We start from the raw sequence: 20,724 nt of genomic DNA on the forward strand, positions 1-20,724 counted from the left end.
ATCATCACCACTTGATGCACTGCTTTCATCTGCTCCTTGAGCTTCTCCTTCATTCTTTGCTCCTTCTTCATTGACTCCTTGCTCTCTGCCTCTGGCATCCAAAGGATGAGAAGTCCCTGCTTCAACTTCATGACTAGCTTTTTCTCCCTCTTTTTGATCAGAAAGAGCTTTTCGAAGCATTTCCACCATGGACTGGTGATAAGTGATCTGAGCTAGAGAGTGAGTAAGCTGTTGTAACAAGAGATCTCTAGGTACAAAAACAAGAATGTCAGGAATGTTGTCAACATGAGGAGCAACACCTTCAGTACCAAGATTATTTTGACCTGATTCAGCTGAGAGGAAATTATCTCCATTCCAGGGAAGATCTTGGACATGAGGAGCTTTTAGAAAATTTTGAGAAACAGTGATCATGCCAAGTGGAGTGTGAAGATATTCTGATTCATCTTGGCCCAAATTTTGAGAAAGTAGAATGGAGTAGATGAGAGAAGGATAAGGAAGATGAGTGGAGGATGTAATTTTCTGGGCAAGATGACCTATATTATTAAAGAAAAGCTTTCCAAAATCAACTGGTACTCCCATCCCCAATTTGTACATGAGTACTGCATGAGGTTTAGTGACCACATAGACATTTTTGGATGGAATCCAATTCATCACTGTGAGTCTGAACATGACAGAATAAAATGCAGTGAGTTGAGAAACTTTGAATTTTCTGGGGTGAGCAGGCCAAGATTTTAGACGATTGCCAGAAAAAGTTTTACAAACCTCAGTAAAATCACCATAATTATCCTCATCAATCACAGTAGGGGTTTGTAAATGAGAGTTGATAATTTTGGGAGAAAATGAGAAAATGGAATTTCGTACAAAAAATTTGCCAAAGTTTGGAGAATTTTTCTTTAAAAATGAGGTTTGTAGATTGGCATAAAATTCCTTCACAACAGAAGGGTCATAAGGACAGGAAATCTCAACTAGACTAAGGATGTTTCTTTGATCAAGAAAAGCAGTGATCTTATGTCTATCAAACTCATCCTTGGAAATTTTCTTTTCCTCAATGAATTGGCAATTCATGATTTGAGTACTCAAATTTGAATCAGATTCAAAATAAAAAGTAGGACTGAAGGCATTGTTTACCTCAAAAGGAGTTGACAGATCCTTCCCATCCAAGTCTGGCTCTTCTTCCTCAGAGGATTCCTCTTCTTCAGAGTCTTCAAGTTCATCTGGGATGTATGCTGGCTCAGGTGATGCAACACGTGGGTCAGCATCTTCCTGCATCTGAGAGGATTCCTCAGACGAGTCACTGTCTGACTCTGAGGATGGCAAATTTTTGCGAAAGGTGGCAAGGGCAACTTCCCAGCTGTCATAACTTTTCTGTGGTTCCTCAGCCTGAGGAGGTGATGCATCCACTTGAACAACTGCGTCTGCAAGAGTTTCCCGAGGGTCTGCATGTGGTGCTGAGGGTGTTTCTTCAGTGGTAGTGAAATCCTGAGCATCAACAGTGGGAATGTCAACATGCTCGGCAGAGGACATCCCTGAAAAATCAGGCATTTCTTCATCCTGGTAGGGAGCAGCGTCCTCAGCAGCACTCTGAGAAACATTGGCTGAATCAGAGGGTGCAGTAGCATCTTCTGGAACATGTGCAGTAACATCTTCAGGTTGAGAAGCTGCTGCTGCCATATTAGGCTGAGATGTCTCCCCATGAGTTGATGCTGGTAGAGGTAAGTCGTTGGACGATGACTCAGTGGAGCTTGAGGAGAGAGCTTGGGCTTCTGGTTCTGCAAAGGTAGGATCTCCTTCTTCATCATCTGTGTCCTCATACACCAAATGAAGACCTCTTGGTGGGTTAGGCCTAACTGGAGTATGGCCACCTCTGTTGCCTCTTCTTCCTCCTCTTCTGGGAGAGTTTCCACCGCTCCGGCGTTTGGACCAGCGAGTTGGAAACCTTCATGCAGTGGAAGAGGGACCCACGAACTCGAAATTGTCTGGGTCAATCGGATTCAGCTCGTCTCCTGGCTCAATATAACTGATCGGCATAGCTTCAAGATTGACAGGATGAACGATGATGGCCAGATTCGGGTCTGCTGGTTCAGGTGCTGCAGCATCGTTGTGGACATCACCATCGGCTGGAGGAGGATTTCTAGGAGGAGATGCCATGATACAGTAGAAAAAAAATTGCTTCTTGTGCTTTTGATTTGTGAGTGTGAATTTTTGAAAGATGAAGCACGAAATTTATAAGCCCTAATTTTTGTTGAGAAAAAAAAATTGAAGTGGAGAAGGTGAAGAAGTGGTGTGCGTTTTTCTTGGAGACACTGTGATTAAGGAGAATAAGGGTTTATTTGGCGGTTTAAAGTAAAACGTGACACATGGCACAATAAGGAGTGGACTTAGTGGAAAATAAAAGACCAACCCATGAACCCCATGACCCATATAAATAGTGATAATTCAATAAAAATAATAGTAATAAAAATAATAGCAGTAGCACACACGAAATATTCACAAAAATTAAAAACACATCTATTAATGATTAATAGTGTGAGAAAACAAATTGGCTAACAGGCATAGATTTTATTATATATATCTAATAATTTTTTTTTTTTTTCTTTTTTTTTTTTGGACTCTTATTTTCAAGTCAAACAATTCACATGGAACCTGATCAAGTGTTCAGTTTGAAGGTTCCTCAGTTACTAAGATATGACTATCAAAATAGAGGAGTTTGACTTATGTGATTATAATTGTTCTCTGAAATGTTTACATGAAACATGATCACGTTTCAAGGTGAAAGACTTCCAGTTACTTATTTAGAGAATAATTCATCACAGTGAAGTCATTATTTAAAGAAGCTAAGCTTCAAGAAATTATGTTGCAGCTTAAGATATTTGATGAGGTGCTGCAACATATTTTAGGACATGTTTATTGAGTACACATCCCGAGAGATTCTCTAAGTTTAGAAAACCTCTCATAATCTAATGCCTTTGTAAAGATGTCAGCCAGCTGATCTTCTGTGGGAATGTACTTTAAGCACACTATATTTTTCTCAACTATATCACGAATAAAATGATGTTTAATATCTATGTGTTTAGTTCGTGAGTGTTGAACAGGATTTTTTGAAATATCAATAGCACTTGAATTATCATAATATATGGTCAGGGTGTCACTGGTTAACCCATAATCCCCCAACATTTGTTTCATCCAAATTAGTTGACCACATCATCATCCAGCAGCTACATATTCTGATTCAGCTGTTGAAAGTGGTATACAATTTTGTTTTCTACTAAACCAAGACACCAAATTATTCCCCAAAAAGAAACATGCACCTGATGTGCTTTTTCTGTCACTAATATCCCCAGCCCAATCAGAATCACTAAAACCTATCAAATTTGTATTAGTGTCTTTGAAAAACTGAATCCCTAAGTCTATTGTACTTGTAACATACCTAATAATCCTCATCACAGCTTTAAGATGAGTGACTTTGGGATTAGCTTGATACCTGGCACACACACAAACACTAAACACAATGTCAGGCCTGCTTGCTGTTAGATACAGAAGGCTTCCAATCAGGCTTCTGTAAAGGGTGCTGTCAACATCTTCAGCAACATCATCCTTGGACAGTTTTTGACTTGAGCCCATTGGAGTTTTCATTTGATTGGCTGACTCCTATTCAAACCTTTTGACCAGATTGAGAGCATACTTCTTTTGATTTACAAAAATTCCTTCACCTGTCTGTTTGATTTGGAGTCCTAGGAAGTAATTCAACTCTCCTACCATGCTCATTTCAAAAGTGTGAGACATAGAATCTACAAAAGACTGTAAAAGGTTAGCACAGGTAGAACCAAACACAATATCATCAACATATATTTGTACAATAATGATATGGTTATTTGTTCTTCTAACAAATAGAGTTCTGTCTGCCTCTCCTCTGTTAAACTGTATTTCAAGTAAGAAGTCTGTGAGTCTTTGATACCAAGCTCTAGGAGCTTGTTTAAGACCATACAGAGCCTTCTTAAGCTTGAAAACATGATTAGGCTTGGCAGAATCTTCAAAGCCCTTGGGCTGCTCTACATATGCTTCTTCATTTAGAACACCATTCAGAAATGCACTTTTGATGTCCATCTGATACTATTTGATTTTAAGAAAACATGCTATAGCAAGAAGTAATCTAATAGATTCAATTCTAGCTACTGGAGCAAAAGTTTCATCAAAGTCTATACCCTCAATTTGAGTATAACCTTGTGCTACTAACCTAGCCTTATTTCTAACCACTGTACCTTTTTCATCAGTTTTGTTTTTGAAAATCCACTTAGTTCCTATCACATTTACATGGCTTGGTCTGGGAACTAAGTACCAAACATCATTTCTGATGAACTGATTCAGTTTTTCATGCATTGCATTGATCCAGAATTCATCCTTCAGAGCTTCTGCAATAGTCCTTGGTTCAACTGAAGAGACAAAGCAAGTAGTTCCAGTTAGTGCACATTCACAAGATAGATTTGCAAATCTTACCATATCTCTGTAATTCACTCTCTCTTTTGTTCTGGTTCTCATCCCATCAAAGATATCTCCCACAACTTGAGTAGATGGGTGATTTTTCTGGATTCTACTTGATGGTTCCTTTCTGCAGACATCATAGGTTGGCTGCAATTCAACTTATGTGCTCTCTGTTGGATGTATTGAGTCAGATGTGGTAACACTTGGCTCAACACCTTCTTCTCTTGAGACTGGACTGTTTATATCTGGAGCATCTGTGACAGTAGTGTCTCCTCCAGTTGTTTCTTCTTCAGCAATCAAGTCATCAACTTCATCTTCAGCTGTTTTACTGCGGAGATCAGCAAAGTCATCAAATACCACATTTACAGATTCAATAATGGTTCGAGTTCTTAAGTTGTATACTCTATAAGCATGACTGTTATTAGAGTATCCCATAAACAAACTCAAATCACTTTTTGAATCAAATTTAGCTAGATGATCTCTATCATTTAGGACATAGCAAACGCATCCAAAAACATGCATGTATTCTAGATTAGGTTTCTTACCATAAAGAATTTCATATGAAGTCATCATAGACCCTAATCTTAGATACACACGATTTGAGATGTGACATGCTGTGTTGACAGCCTCAGCCCAAAACCTTTTAGACAACTTTTTTGCACTCATCATTACCCTGGCCATCTCCTGGATAGTTTTGTTTTTTATTTCAGCAATACCATTTTGCTGAGGAGTTTTTGGAGCAGAAAATTCATGCTTTATACCCTTTTTATTACAAAAAGCAAGAAATAAAGCATTCTCAAATTCTTTTCCATGATCAGATCTTATTCTACGAATAGGTACTTGAAATTGAGTTCTAACAAACCTGTACAAATTTCTGAAAACTTCAAAAGTATCAGACTTTTTTCTTAAAAAATACACCCAAGTATACCTTGAAAAGTCATCAACACACACAAAAACATATTTTTTACCACCTAGAATTTCTACCTCTATAGGATCCATAAGATCCATATGTACAAGTTCGAAACAAATGGTGGTACCAACGTGTTGCAACACTTTGTGTGGCACTCTAGTTTGCTTTCCCTTCTGGCACATTCCACATATAGGAATGTCTTTGATCTTGAGATCTGGAATTCCTCTTATGGCATTGTACTTGTTGAGCACCTTCAGATTTTTGAAGTTTGTATGACCTAGTTACTGGTGCCACAACTCTACTTCACTTACTCTTGAGCTCTTGCATGAGATGGTATCACCTATTTTGTAACAATTATCCATTGACCTGGAACCTGTCAGTACACAATGATTTTGATTATCAAGCACAGAGCAACAATATTTATCAAATTGAACACGTAGATCATCATCACACAATTGACTGATACTGATGAGATTTGACCCCAATCCTTCAACATGTAGGACATTTGAAAGTTTCGGAAGTCCCTCAATACTGAGTGTGTCGCGTCCAACCACTTTGCCTTTAGCTCCTCCTCCATAGGTTACACGTCCTCCATTGAGTGTATGGTAGTTTGATAGGAATTCTTTTGTTCCAGTCATGTGCCTAGAGCATCCACTATCAAAGTACCATGAACCTGAAATGTTAGCATTTAAAGAAGTGTCTACTGCTTTGCACATAAGTTTACCTTTGGGAGTCCATATTCTACACCCATTTTTGGTAAATCTACCTTTTTCTTGGAGGTGTTCCCTCGAGTGTTATGACTCATCATGTACAACATTTTGTCAATACTCAGTTTCTCACAGAATGGACGAATATGTCCTCGTGAGAAACAGTAATGACAAATGTATCCCCTTATTCTGGACTCTGGAGTGGTGACTGTGGAGTTTCTGTAATCTTTTCCATTTGAAGCCTTCTCTTTTACAAAGACAATTTCCTTCTTCTTTGCTGACTTGTGTTTCTTCTCTTGTTTTTTGAACCCTATACCTTCATTTTTGTTGTACTTTTCCAGTGACACAATCTCTTCGAGTTTAGTTGTGCCGGTATTCATCCTCTTGATTGCTAGAGTTGCTTCTTTGAGTTCATCTTTCACCTTTGCCAGTTCAAGATCTTTCTTGGTGATACCAACCTCTAAATGTGTGATTGTATCTTTGAGGGAAGAATTTTCCTTGTTGGTTGCGTCTAGAGCTTGAGTCTTCTTCTCCAAGTCGCTGAACAACTTCTTACACATTTCTTCCTCATTTCTAACTGCTTCTTTACTTAATTCTGCTGCATTGAAGGAAATAGAGTTTAAACATGTATAATGGTTATAATCTAACTCAGAAATTTCAGTTATTGAAAGTGTTTCAGAAAGTGTTGCAGCATCTAGAGAAACTCCTTGTGATTCTGTTTCAGAAGAATTTTCAGTGATATATCTGACAGAAAGAGCCTGTTTAGTAGATTGCTGCTCCTCTGTCTGTTCATATTGCTCTTCCTCCTCATCACTGACAGCACAAATCAGACTCATTCCTCTTCTTCTCAAGGTATTTGCACATTCATTAGCATAATGTCCAAATCCTGAACATGCCCTGCATTTAATATGATCCAAGTTAGGTGGTTCAGAATTAGAACGAATAAATGAAGAATTTTTTGAAGTGTTTTGAGAAGATGTTTGAGGAAATGTTCTCTGTGGAATAGATCTATTCCGGGGCTGAGTTTGTCGATTTTGTGGAGAGCCTTCTGGAAATAACTGTCTGGGCTTGATTCCACTTCGTCTGTATGCCCTGTTGAATTTCTGGATTTGAAATGCCACATTGTTGAGACATTCCTCTGCATCATCATGATATTCCGTAGCAACTTCTTCCTTTTCTAGTTCTGCCTGAAGTGCATTTGAGATAGCCTTACCTTTCTCCTTTCTTTGATCTTCAAAGTTCATCTCTCTAGATTTTAGGCTACCCATTAGATCGTCCAGACGTAGAGATGATGTGTCTTTGGCCTCCTCAATAGCAGTAACTGTCATGCTGAATCTTTCTAGAAGAGTTCTCAATACCTTATTCACCAGTGTCTCGTTGCTCAAAGGACCACCTAAGGATTGAAATTCATTAGCTAAATCGATCAGTTTCTCATTGTACTGAGAAATTGTTTCAGTTTCTTCCATCCTTAGTCTCTCAAATTTGGAAGAAAGTAATCTGAGCTTCGTTCTTCTGACACTGTCTGATCATTCACAATGTAGCTGAAGAACCTCCCATGCATCCTTCGCAGAAGTGCATACTGAAATTAATTTAAACATTGTTAAATCTACTGAATTAAATATTGCATTTAGCGCCTTTGAGTTTTGATTGGCATTTGATAGATCGTCTGCTGTCCACCGTAATTCTGGTGTTGGAAACACATCTCCATCCGCATCTGTGATTGTTGGTGGCTTCCATCCAGTAAGAATAGATCTCCAGGCTCTCTCATCAATGGCTTTGATGTATGCCCTCATCTTGACTTTCCAGTAGGTGTAGTTTGTCCCATCAAGTACAGGAGGTCGCATAGAAGCAGTCATCTGAGTATCCATCACGAATTCGTTTCTGTAAAGAAAATAGGAACAAACACTTAGTATACGTCAAGTGTTGGCTCTGATACCAATTGAAAGAATTTATGGTTCCGAATTCGTTTAATAAAGAGATGTTGTCTTAAGTGTTATGACACTTAAATAAACATGCAGCGGAAAAATAACTATATAAAGACAATACTCAGATATTAAAATGTTCACAAGTAAAAACTTGTGAACTTGCTCTTTACAGGACGTAAAAATTATATTAAACAAATAGTATTCCAAGAATACAAATGGAAGATGTACGAAAACTTCTTCCCTATGAATGAATCATTCTCATGATCATTCTTACATTCAAATCTAGAAACAAAAAGAGAAATATTAAAAATTCTAGATTTCAAATAATGTACTCGTAAGGAGTACGTACAATAGATCATAGAAACACACACTAAAAACTCTCGTGGATAAACTTCACCACTCGTTTTTTGTTTCTTTGAATCTACACTTTTCTTGAGTCTTGAGTTTGGTATTTATAAACTTTCCAAGCTTCCACTACTCAGCCCATGATATGCAAGAAAATCAACCACAAGAGCACTCAAGATAATGGGTTAGTGGGTTAGATAATAAGTTAGAAAGATATCCATAATAAAACCCACTAAGCACTACTTAGCCCACTAAGTCATAACACTTAGCCCACTAATTCATAACTAAAATTTAGTTTGAAATTAATAAAGTTAAAAACACTTATGTGGAAAAATCCACGTGTTTCAAACATTATGGGTATAAAAGTACTATACTAATCTATCGGCCACTTTAATGATGAATAATTACATTGTAAGGGCTTGTATGCATATAAGATTAATTCCAATAATTACAAACCAATACATGGTTAATTAACAAAAAATGGCTTAAAAGAATATACCACAAAATCCGAACATAACCTCATCTCGCAACACCTGAGTTCAATAATAGACCAGAGTTTAATAATAATCTGCTAAAAATCATGGCAAGCAGAAGTAACGCGGCAACAAAGCGAAGAAAATTTGCGAGATGGCATGGATCGAAACTTATGTTTAATCACTTTGGTCATTTATTTTTAAAAGACATTATTACGGGTTCTTAGCCACTGATTAATATTGGTTACGATGCCACTATCCGTGCTTATGATCAACAACTTTTGAATGTTACTCCATTCCGTTGTGTGCTCCGTATTCATTTAATTGGTGCACATTGGTTATGAATATGTTATAATAGTTGGTCAAGTGTGTTATGTGAAATCTATAAAAATGTAAATAAGAAAATATAAATGCATTGCAATGTATAAAAGTTTGTGAGATGGTATAAAATAAATTTATGCTAAAATAATACATGTTAATTTAATCAGTTTACCGTAAATAGATAAATGTATGAATATTAATGATATTAACAAAACATGTTCGAATGAAAAACTTTAATATTATTAAATTCATATGCCCATAACAATCGGAAAGCAATTATTGCAAACTCAAGTCATAAAATAATATCCAAAATATGAAAAAAAAACTAAATCCAAAAATCAAAAACATCATAATGAAATTATAAGTCTAACGTGAAAAACCAATATAGTACCAAATGCATTTAATGGTGAAAATGGTAAAGTTAGGTCATCTAAAATTTCATTATTTGAACTTATGAATCTAATAACATAGTACCAATTGTTTTTATTATTTCAATCACATAAAAAATATAGGGAATATTAGTCAAAACATAAACTTAAATATTTGATCTAAGTATATAGTGTTGTTTCCATACGAAGTTGTCGTGATTAATATATAAATAATATTTTTGACATGATTTCAATTATTTTATAAAAAAAGAAGAAAAAATACATATAAATAAACGAAATAAAACGACCTTAAATAGCGGAATCGTTTATACATTAAAAAAATTCACGTAACAAAATTTAATACAAATCTATTTAAAACACAAAAAAATAAATATAAATGTATCACTTCGATCACGTTCTTTGTTGGGATGAACTTGAACGAATATATCTTCCCCGCATCAATAGCACTTCAACCTTTGATATTCCAGAATAAGTTTTGTTTTCTAATTAATAAATTCTATGCTACAAATTAATTAAATAAACGATAAACAAAAACACGGTAAATAATATATTCATTATATAATACATTAAAAATAATAATATTAATACGCATATTACCAACCTTTTGATTTCATTAGAGGAAACGGATTTTCTTTTATATTCGCGTTGTTGATCTCAAAAAATACATCTTCTAGTTCATCTTCAAAAAATACAAACAAAAAAAAATATTTTGTTGGATGAATATACCTTCAAATAGGTAAATAGGCTTATAATAAATGATAATATGAAAATAATTAAATGAAATATGCATAAACATAATATAAATTGGGGGAAAAAAGAGAAAAAAAAAACTGCAAAAAAAAAAAAGAAAAACAAAGGTTCGAAGAATGGATTACAAAGATTTTTAGTTTCGAGTGAGTGCCGCAAATGTTGAGGGAGGGGACAAATGACGTAAGAGGTGGGCAATTATACTTGTGGCGAATATCTTAATAAGGTAAATTTTGTGAATGAGGAAATAAATATCAATTGTAATAATTTTAGTATATTAGCGAAATTAGATTCAAAATCGGATATTGAAAAATGGAAATAAAATAAAGATTTATGATATTATTAGTTATTACCATCCCATATTAAATCCTTCACATTTACAATTCAATGTATTTAAAGCATACTATTTATACTATCGGATTTAAAAACATTAATTTTCAAATTATTTTTGTGAAATTCTATAAATACAATATATTTAAAGGATTGATACTAAAAAAGGCATAAAAATACAAAAATATAAACATAATATAAAATAATTGAATATCCATACATAAAAACAATGATTTTTCTGATTTAAAAAAAAAATATAGACTGAAAATATAATTCGAAAAATATAAAATATTAAAAAGATAATATTTTTAGAATTTAATATATATATATATATATATATATATATATATATATATATATATATATATATATATATATATATATATATATATATATATATATATATATGGTCATTTATATAAATGGTGTAATAGTAGAAGTCATTAACAAAAATGGTGTCTTTTTTATCGAATTTATAAAAGTGGCGTAAAACTCCACTCCTAGAGGCGATTTCTGGCATCCTAGGGAATTGTGCCTAAAGAAGTCTGATGATTAACGGGTGAGATTGAGAGGAAAAAAATGAACGATCGAGATGGCTGTGTAGAAAAAAGAGCTAATAGCACAGACCCCCCTATGTTATTTCTAATTGGTGAAAAACACCTCGTGTTAAAAATATTAGCAAAAAACCCCCTATATAGTGTTTTGCAAAGCACACCAGCCCCTATTTCGAAATTGAATGTTGACTTCTATGAAATGACTGAACTACCCCTTACAAAAGAAATATTAAAAAAAAAAAAAACTCTAACAAAACGCTAAAATCAATTGCAACAAAACCCAACCCATGTCTTCTTCTCCAACGCTACGGAAAAATAATGTCCATACCTCATATCTTGCCACAATCAAATCTCGGCTGACAGGGAAGATATACAGTATGAAACCACCTCTTCCACTCTCCGGCGAGCGGTCCAACAGTACCGTCGAGATAGATGGGCGGGGAAAGAATTTCGAGAATTTGGAGGTGGAGGGTCAGGGTGTCTGTGGCGTGGCGAGAAGAGCGGAGGAGGCGGGTGGTAGAAGAAAGGGGCACCGGCGTGAAAAGGGGATTGCCGGAGGTGGTATTGTGAGTTTGGTGGTGGTGGTAATTTCAATGGGGAAGAAGAAGAATTTTAGGGAGGACATGTTCTTTCTCTCTGTTGGAGGCGGTAGCTTGACGAGGTGATTGCCGGTGGTGGTGGTGGTGTGCAGGTGGTCCCGCACTCTCGCTTCAACAGGGGGAAGAAATTTAGGGGAAGATCAATTTCTCTCTGTTCTTTTACATAAAAATATATGTTATTTTTTTTTATTTAAGAAATTTTAAAAATTGCAATTTGATCCAAATTTTTGGGTTATTTATATTTAAATAAAATTGGAATTTTTCTTTCTTTTAAAAAAAATTCAGAGGGTATTTTCGAGTTTTCAAGTAAAAATACACATTCCTACTCGCACTATTCGCGCGTGCAATGTACGTTGAGCTGTTAGGGTTGTTTTTGGCTTTGACTTATTTTCATAGGGGGGTATTTGCTAATTTTTTTAACACGATGGGGTTTTTAGCAATTAGAGATTATACAGGGGTAGATTTTGCAAAAAGACCCTAGAAAAAATGACGGGTTATTATCGCACTTTGCAGAGGCGATTTCTGCAAAAGCAGAAAACACCTCTGCAAGAGGCGATTTCTACCAAAGCCTTCAAAGGCTGCTGCAAAGGCTGCTGCAAAGCAGCCTCACTTTATTTTTATTTTTTGGTCAGCAATAATCGAGAGGGGGGGGGGGGGGGGGGGGGGGGGGGGGGGGGGGGTGGTTGTGGGGTTGGGCTTGCATTTAAGTTGGCAGGTGAATGGAGGGGGGTTTGCTTTTACTCCTTTATCTTCTTCTTCTTTCTTCACAAATTTTCAACACAGAATTTTCAACCCAGGTATTCTGTGAAACCATATTTTTTCTTTAACAACTTTTTTAACTTTTTTATTTTAAATAACGTTGTTTAATGTTTTTAAAATACAGGGTTGTTATTATAATGTTATATTGACTTAATCTGTTTATTTACAGTTTTGTAACAAGAAATTATAAAATACAGGTATGTTTAGTTAGTTTTATAATTTTTCGTTTTTTAATTTGTTTTCAAAATATTGTACTAATTTTAATTTCTTTTGCAGAAGGTGAAAGTAAAAATACGAAGGTATGTTATAATATGTTTAGTGTATGTAATTTTTTCATTTTAATTTGTAAAAAAATGAATGTACTTTTTTTCGTGTTTTATTTGTTGAGTTATTTCATAGTGTGTGGGTTGAAGAAAAGAACCAATTTAATGATGTTGTTTGCTTAATTTAAAGTTATACTTAAAATTTAATTAAATATATATATAGAAATTTAATTCGTGAGTTTAATATATAAAATATATATAGATAATTTTAGGTAATTTTACATTCTAGTTCCATTTTTATAAAAGTAGTTAGTTTTCAACTTGTTTTTTGGTAGGAGCATAATTCCTAAAATAATATATAATTGAGTAGTGTGTGTTTTCAAATTTTTTGTGTGAATTGTTTTTCAACTTGTACTATTTTTTTTGTTAGATTGCAATTGAACGGGAGGATCGAGTTGTATCCGAAGAACAAAGGGATTGTTTAACATCTAATCATATACTAATTTCAGGTATTTTAAAGTGCTTTTTAAAAATTTATGACATGTTATTCATTGCGTAAAATGTGGTATAGTATAATTATTAGCATAGTATAATTATGTTGTTTGGGTTAAAGAATTTTAATATTAATTGTTTGATAATAAATTTTTTAATTAATTATATTTGTTTTCACCATAAAAATTAGGTGAATTTAATGGCACCTAATAAGAGCCGAGTCAAAGTAATCGTGTATATCCGGGGTAATATAATTCAAGATGATTGGTCGGTGGAATACGATTGTCCTCACAAAGCAATTTTTCGAATTAGAAGGGATACTTCTTTCCAACTACTATTATCGAACTTGTACGAACGATTCGAAATAGACAATACTAGGTTCACTCTGAAAGTTCGGGGAAAACTTTTTCGCTTGTATGGGGATAGGGTTAAATCAATGCTGTGTGAAATTAGTACGGATCAAGATTTGGAAATGTTTCTTGATCCGGAAGAAGGGAATGATTCAATGGACATTTTTGTTCAAACCATCCCATTATACAATAATGGACCGCCTCCACAATTAACTTTCGATCTGAATGAGCCATACAACATAGTCTCACAATTGAGTCCGGAAGTGGTTGCTGTCACACAAGGATTTTCTAGCATGCAATTTATGAATTTTGGTGCTGGAATATCTGCACCTCCGACAAATTTTGGTGGTGGAAATCGTGGGGAGACGAGCACAAGGAGAGAAATCCGGGACCCCAATACAAATGAGCCAACAGAAGATTTAACAGACATACCGAGAGATTTCTTTGGGGTCGATCCTCCTGTTGACTCAGAACCATCCGATCAAGAAGATTACGACAACGTCGACGGGGACCATGACCATGATGACGGTGAGAATGTTGCCAATGTTCCTCATAATATGCCATCAGTTGCACCAACCCAAAACCAACCTCACTTGTACGAGCCAATACCTTTCTACTCAATGGATTATGAAGAAATGATGGCGGAATCATTTGATATTCCAGACGGGCGATTGTCAAAGTTTTACGATGCCGATGAAGGTGTTCTTGAAAAAGGGATGATTTTCAAGAGTAAAGAACGACTCATTGCTGCAGTGAAAGACCACTCTATTCGGTTCGCTAAACGAGAGTACAAGGTGGTCGAAAGTAAACCAACGTATTGGAAGGTGAAATGCAAACATAACAGTGAAAGAACACCTTGCGGTTGGTGGTTGCGAGGGTCGGAGAAAGCCGGTAGACATTATTGGGTGATCACGAAGTATGGTGGAGATCACACTTGTGTTATGGGCAGAATGTCTACCAACCATTGTAATTTGGACATGAATTACATTTCTGCAATATTGGTTAAAACAGTTCGTGAAAAACCATCTTGCGAAGTTTCAGTAGCCAAACAACTTGTGTATACTGAATTGGGATTTGAAATCTCATACCAGAAGGCGTGGTACAGTTTAAGACGTTGCAGGGATAACATATTTGGTACTTGGGAGAGCTCTGTCGCGAAGTTACCCAAGTACATGAAAGCATTGCAAATGAGTAATCCCGGAACGATTGTGGAGTGGCAGAGTAAGCCGATGAATCATCCAAGCCAGAAAGTGATCAAGTATGTCTTTTGGGCCTTCAAGCCATGCCTAGATGGATTCAACTTCTGTCGCACAGTTATTAGTGTGGATGGAACTCATCTATACACAAAGTACAAACACAAGTTGTTGATTGCCACGTGCTTGGATGCCAATCAACAAGTGCTGCCACTTGGATTTGCTATAGTGGATGAAGAAACGACGAGTGCATGGACTTGGTTTTTCGCGATGCTAAACCAACATATATTTTCGAGGATTGCGGAGACTACTACAACATGTTTAATCTCTGACGGGGCACCTGGAATTCTTGCTGCTATTGAGACATTGCCTACCCGATTTGTCCATCGTTTTTGTCTCAGACATATTTGTTCGAATTTCAACTCCCACTTTAGAAGTATCAGGCTGAAAGATTTGTGTTGGAAGGCTGGGTCGGTACATGTAACGACCAAATTTGATCGAGTCATGGACCAGATTAGATCTAAAAATATTCAGGCGTACAACTACTTGATGGCTATTGACAAAGAGAGATGGACTTTAGTTTACGACGGAGGATTGCGTTGCGGTCAAAAGACGACAAATATCTCAGAAGCAATTAACGGAGTCTTGAAAGGTGCTCGCAAGCTGCCCCCAACTGCTATAGTTGATTATTCTTTCCACAATGCCGTTAAGATGTTTCGGCTTCGTGTTGCGAAACATCTACGAATGCGTAGTTCAGGACAACGATGGTCAGATTATGCCCGTACGATGTTCACAAAATGGGAAAAAGAATCAGTGGACCATGTTACATGGATGTTTAATCAACAACTCCAATCGGCTGAGTAATATCAAGGGCCTCTACGGCCGGAGGTGGAAACAACACACATTCCGTGAGCATTAGAACAAGAGAATGCACATGTGGAAAGTGGTGTGAATTCGGGATCCCGTGCTCTCATGTCCAACACGTTTGTCGTGATTATCATTTGGATGCCTCGGCCTTTGTGCACAAGTACTATAGCCTTTCTCACTATTCCTCTACATACAATGGAGTGTTTCATCCTCTTTTAAGCGAAGCTTATTGGGAGGATGCTGATTTTCAACTATTCCACGATCCGACATTGCGTCACGCAACACGAGTTGGCAGAAGACGTTCTACTCGTTATACAAATGAAATGGATATACCGCAAACACGTGCGAGACAACAAGCAAGACGAAATGAAAATGTTTAAGCAAGAAGATTGTGTAGTGATTATGTCTCTGTTTAATTATTTGCGAAACTTTGTGTGTTCATTAAGGCTATGTTTAACTATTTTTGAAACATTGTGTGCGCTAGCGTATGTTCGCTTATTGTAATAGATTGTGTGTTTATTAAGCATAATATCTTTATATGTAATATGTTTTTATAATATGTGTTTATTGTATGTCTAATATATCTTTATAATATGTTTATTACATGTCTAATATATTTATGTCTAATATGATTTTATAATATATGTTTATTGTATGTCTAATATTTTTTATTTAATTATTTTGTTAGATGGATGCACTGATGAAGGAGGTATATGGCCCTCGCAATACTTCATTGCTACGTCTACAAGGTCGACATAGATCAAGTGATTTGGGCGAGGCAAATATCGACGATGTTGTGCGTGCTAGACGCGCTGATCATGGTGTTTGGACCTTATTCCCGGCGGGTGTGCTCCTCATCCTCGAGTGATGCAATTGATATATACAATGGGATTTTATGGCGTATATCGGTGTAGACGCATGAAGGTTGATTTTCATCTCATAACTGCTTTGATCGAGAGATGGCGAGAGGAGACACACACCTTTCATTTTCGCGTCGGTGAGGCGACAATTACTCTGCAAGATATTGTTTTATTGTGGGGCCTACCTATAGATGGGATTCCAGTCATCGGTACTGATTATACGTATTGTACAACTGCTTGGATCGACTATTGTGAGGCCTTATTAGGTTTTCGTCCAGAACCTAATTATCTTAGGGGAGGGAAATTAAAGGTTTTGGCCCTTACAAACTACTTGGTTGACAATTCTGTCAACGATCAAAGTTCAGATGTACGTGTTGCTCAATTTACTCGAGCATTGGCATTCATGCTATTTGGTGGGATTATGATTCCGGATAGCACCGGAAATGCTATACCTTTGATGTATTTGAAGCATTTTGAGGACATCGATGCAGTTCGTTCATATAGTTGGGGTAGTGCCGCATTGGCGGTATTGTATCACGAGCTATGCAAGGCGACACTTCGAGGAGAGCGTAGGGATGTTGTTGGAGGTCCGATGCAGCTACTACAGTTGTGGGCATGGACGAGAATTCGCCATATAGCACCAATACCAAAACCGCTTAGAGATTACGATCCAATTACGGTGCTTCAACTAAATGCGGATGATGTATTTCCAGTACCTCCATATGGTGCACGGTAATACTCTAACTATAACTGATTCCATATAATTTCAAATCTTTCAATTAACTCTACACTTAATATATGCATTGTTTTAATATACGTATTTTGCATAACACATTGCAGTTGGTTGCATCCTTTGAGTTATGTTCACACCGCTAGTCATTCAGTTCGCATATATAGAACAATGCTTGATCAAATGTTGCCAAACCAGGTTCGTGAATTTGCTAATAATGTTGATAATATTTTTTTTCCATATTGTTGATAATGTTGTTGATAATGATGTTGATAATATTCGCAATGTCCTAATATTTTTTACAGTTCATTTGGATGCCATATAACACCAATGATGTTGAGTACCAAGAATTGGCTTCAGATTCGACGATTGTTTCACCATTACTTTGGATGTCTAGTTGTCCACTTATTTGTTATTCACGAGTGGAGATGCATCGTCCGGAGAGAGTATTACGACAGTTCGGGATGGTCCAGCCAATTCCGTCACATCCTGCAGATGTTGTTATTTCCAACAAATTATATGATTTGACTCGTCAAGGTCGATCGGGTCTGGATTGGAGCGAGTATTTGAGTACATATGTTGCTAAATGGCAACAAAGATTTCAGACTGTCGTCCCATTTCAACCAATCAATGGACAAGATACAAAGGATTGTTATGAGGCATGGTATGATGAGCACACTCGTCGTTTTATATCACCGATTGACGATTTGACGAGCATTGGTTTTCAAACTGGAGATCGGACAATTATGAATTTGGTGGTACGTAATTTTATGTCACTAATGCAATTACATACAACTACTCGATTTCTATAACTTATTTTATAATTTTTTTCAGGCTACTCGACTAGCCTCAATGAACACCAATATGCCAGAAATGCAGCCTATGATCAATATGCTCAACAGGACCGGGATGCCTTCTATGGGTGCCTCAGATGGAGGAAGAATGAGAACTCACGACCGCACTCAAAGGTCTACAAGAGAAATGAATGATTTCACCTCCCGAGATGAAGATGTGACCGGTCCTTCCACGTACCGAGATTATGCCGGTCCTTCCTCATATCGAGATGAGGCCGGCCCATCCACACTTCGAAATGAGCCCGGTACTTATCCCGGTTCTCCTGGTGATGTTTATATTCCGACACCAGCAACTCCATACCAGCCTGCCATGAACATGTATTCAGGTAGTGAATTTTTGGATCTCAGTTTAGGATATTACCAAGGTGACCAGCCTACACATAGGCATTTCAATGTTTCTCTCGTTCCCTATCACCTCCAATCACCTCAAAGTTATTCTACCGATAACTATGTTGCCGACGCTATTGAAGAGGATATTGCGCAAGAACCAGGGGGAAGAGTGCGTAGAAACAGGCGTCCACCTAGATGTGGGACCAGTGGACATCTCGGACGTCATTGATGCTCTTGTTTTTAGTAGTTGACATTGTGTGTTTGATATCTATGTATTCTTACATTTATCTAATTTTTATTTAATTATGTATGACGTTAAATTTTAAATTCTTAATTTAGAAAAAAAAATTAATATATATATATATATATATATATATATATATATATATATATATATATATATATGTATATATATATATATATGTATATATATATATATATGTATATATATATATATGTATATATATATATATATGGATTAAAAAAAAAAAAAACAAAACAAAATCACATCTCCTAGAGGCGATTTCTGCCTTGTCAGATTTTTGGTAGAAATCGCCTCTAGGAGTGGAGTTTTACGCCACTTTCATAAATTCGAAAAAAAACCACACCATTTTTGTTAATGACTTTTACTATTACACCATTTATATAAATGACCCTATATATATATATATATGTGTGTGTGTGTGTGTGTGTGTGTGTGTGTGTGTGTATGTGTGTGTGTGTAAATATTATATTCAAACCACAAATTTATTAACATAATTCTTTTAATTACAAATTTAAACAAAATAACGAAAAAAATAAGCATATTACGTTTTTTGAAAAATTAATTAAGTGAAATAATATTTTTTTTTTACTTTTTAAAATGTAAAATTCTAAAAGAATATGTATATGTGGCAATTTTTAAATGAATGTGCAAATGTTAAATAGGAAAGAACTTAAAAACATACCAAGATTAAAATGGCTAATAAGCAATTGAGTATTACACATCATCAATTGCGTGCCAACTAAGCGATTTGAGAAAATAACATAGGAATTTGCCACATGTCATTCAAAGAGGGCGTAGATCATCTTTTTATATAATATATAGATTATTTGTTATGTAAAAATATTGTCGATTTTCGTTTTTACATAGTTGTGTTTTTTATTTATTTTTAATAGTCATTTTCTTAATCGACTATGCTTATATCTCATAGTCGAGTAATATACCTAATAGAGAAAAAAAAGTTAAAAAACGAAAGGAAAAAAAAACTACATTTAAAAAAAAAAAAAAAAACGGCTGATTAGGTGGCATGGACATAATTGGTGATAGTGTTGATGAGGTGGCACGAGCATAATTGGAAAAATGGGTGATTGAAGGAATGAGCTTTTCTCAAATGGTGCAGAATAGTTTTGGCATGTCCCTATTAAAAAAAATATTGAGGTGAGCCCAAAAAAACTGGGAGTAAATTGAGTACCGCAGAGAAAGAAAAAGGCACACCTTTTATACACAACGAAAGGCGTATTTTCGTCCGAAATTGTCTAACAAATAATGCAATGACCGGTCAACTCTAGAAATAGACGGATTCTCTAACATGGCTTGACGGCAAGAGCCACATTGTCACATTTTATAGCGGCAATATTGATAGTATATAGGAGCAATTTGTATTTAACCTTTTTTTAGATGAACTCCTTAACATTAATTAAAAACCAAAATGAATTCTTACATGATCCAAATATTAATACGATGTGAATAAGGAAATAGATCATATGATAAAATAGAAAACTTAGTTCAATTTTCTTAGTTTTTTGTTTATATGATAAGGTAGTCTGTTGGTAAGCACTTGGCACAATAATATTTATGGAGGCAATTAAAGCTATGAAATAGTTGGAATGATCAATATGCTAATGTTATAATCACACATCAAAAGGCCCATTAGCTCAGTTGGTTAGAGCGTCGTGCTAATAACGCGAAGGTCGCAGGTTCGAGACCTGCATGGGCCATTATTACTACCTTTTGAGAATTGGATAAATTACTAATACATTTTCGTCTTTTGAAGTGTTATTTATATTACAAATGTCAAAAATGTTATTTATATTACAAATGTCAAATGATGAATTAAATTCTCTATTTATTTTTACCCTTCAAAGAGTGCAATAACAATATCCCATAGATTATAAAATGTGGGTATTGCTGGGTTACTTATATTTTTGTGTATATGACATATTTGTGAAGGCATGACTGTAATTTGTAGGATTACAAAGACGACT

General features: G+C 35.6%; 1 protein-coding gene and 1 non-coding gene across 2 annotated transcripts; both read left to right on the forward strand.

Moving 5' to 3' along the window:
* Nucleotides 1-12,460: 12,460 nt before the first annotated feature.
* LOC105976149 (serine/threonine-protein phosphatase 7 long form homolog) lies at nucleotides 12,461-18,706 on the forward strand. Its single transcript, XM_088817497.1, has 8 exons — nucleotides 12,461-12,576; nucleotides 12,708-12,735; nucleotides 12,815-12,837; nucleotides 13,232-13,310; nucleotides 16,392-17,295; nucleotides 17,404-17,491; nucleotides 17,599-18,051; nucleotides 18,128-18,706. Exons 5-8 carry the CDS (start codon nucleotides 16,571-16,573, stop codon nucleotides 18,704-18,706), a joined length of 1,845 nt encoding a protein of 614 aa, XP_088673623.1. The 5' UTR covers nucleotides 12,461-12,576; nucleotides 12,708-12,735; nucleotides 12,815-12,837; nucleotides 13,232-13,310; nucleotides 16,392-16,570.
* A 1,677-nt stretch (nucleotides 18,707-20,383) lies between these two features.
* TRNAI-AAU (transfer RNA isoleucine (anticodon AAU)) lies at nucleotides 20,384-20,457 on the forward strand. Its single transcript has one exon. It is a non-coding gene; the product is annotated as a tRNA-Ile (tRNA).
* The last annotated feature ends 267 nt before the right edge of the window (nucleotides 20,458-20,724 follow it).

Source organism: Erythranthe guttata, chromosome 4 (genome assembly GCF_056151865.1).
Source record: "Erythranthe guttata isolate IM_541 chromosome 4, IM_541, whole genome shotgun sequence".
NCBI classification, from domain to species: domain Eukaryota; kingdom Viridiplantae; phylum Streptophyta; class Magnoliopsida; order Lamiales; family Phrymaceae; genus Erythranthe; species Erythranthe guttata.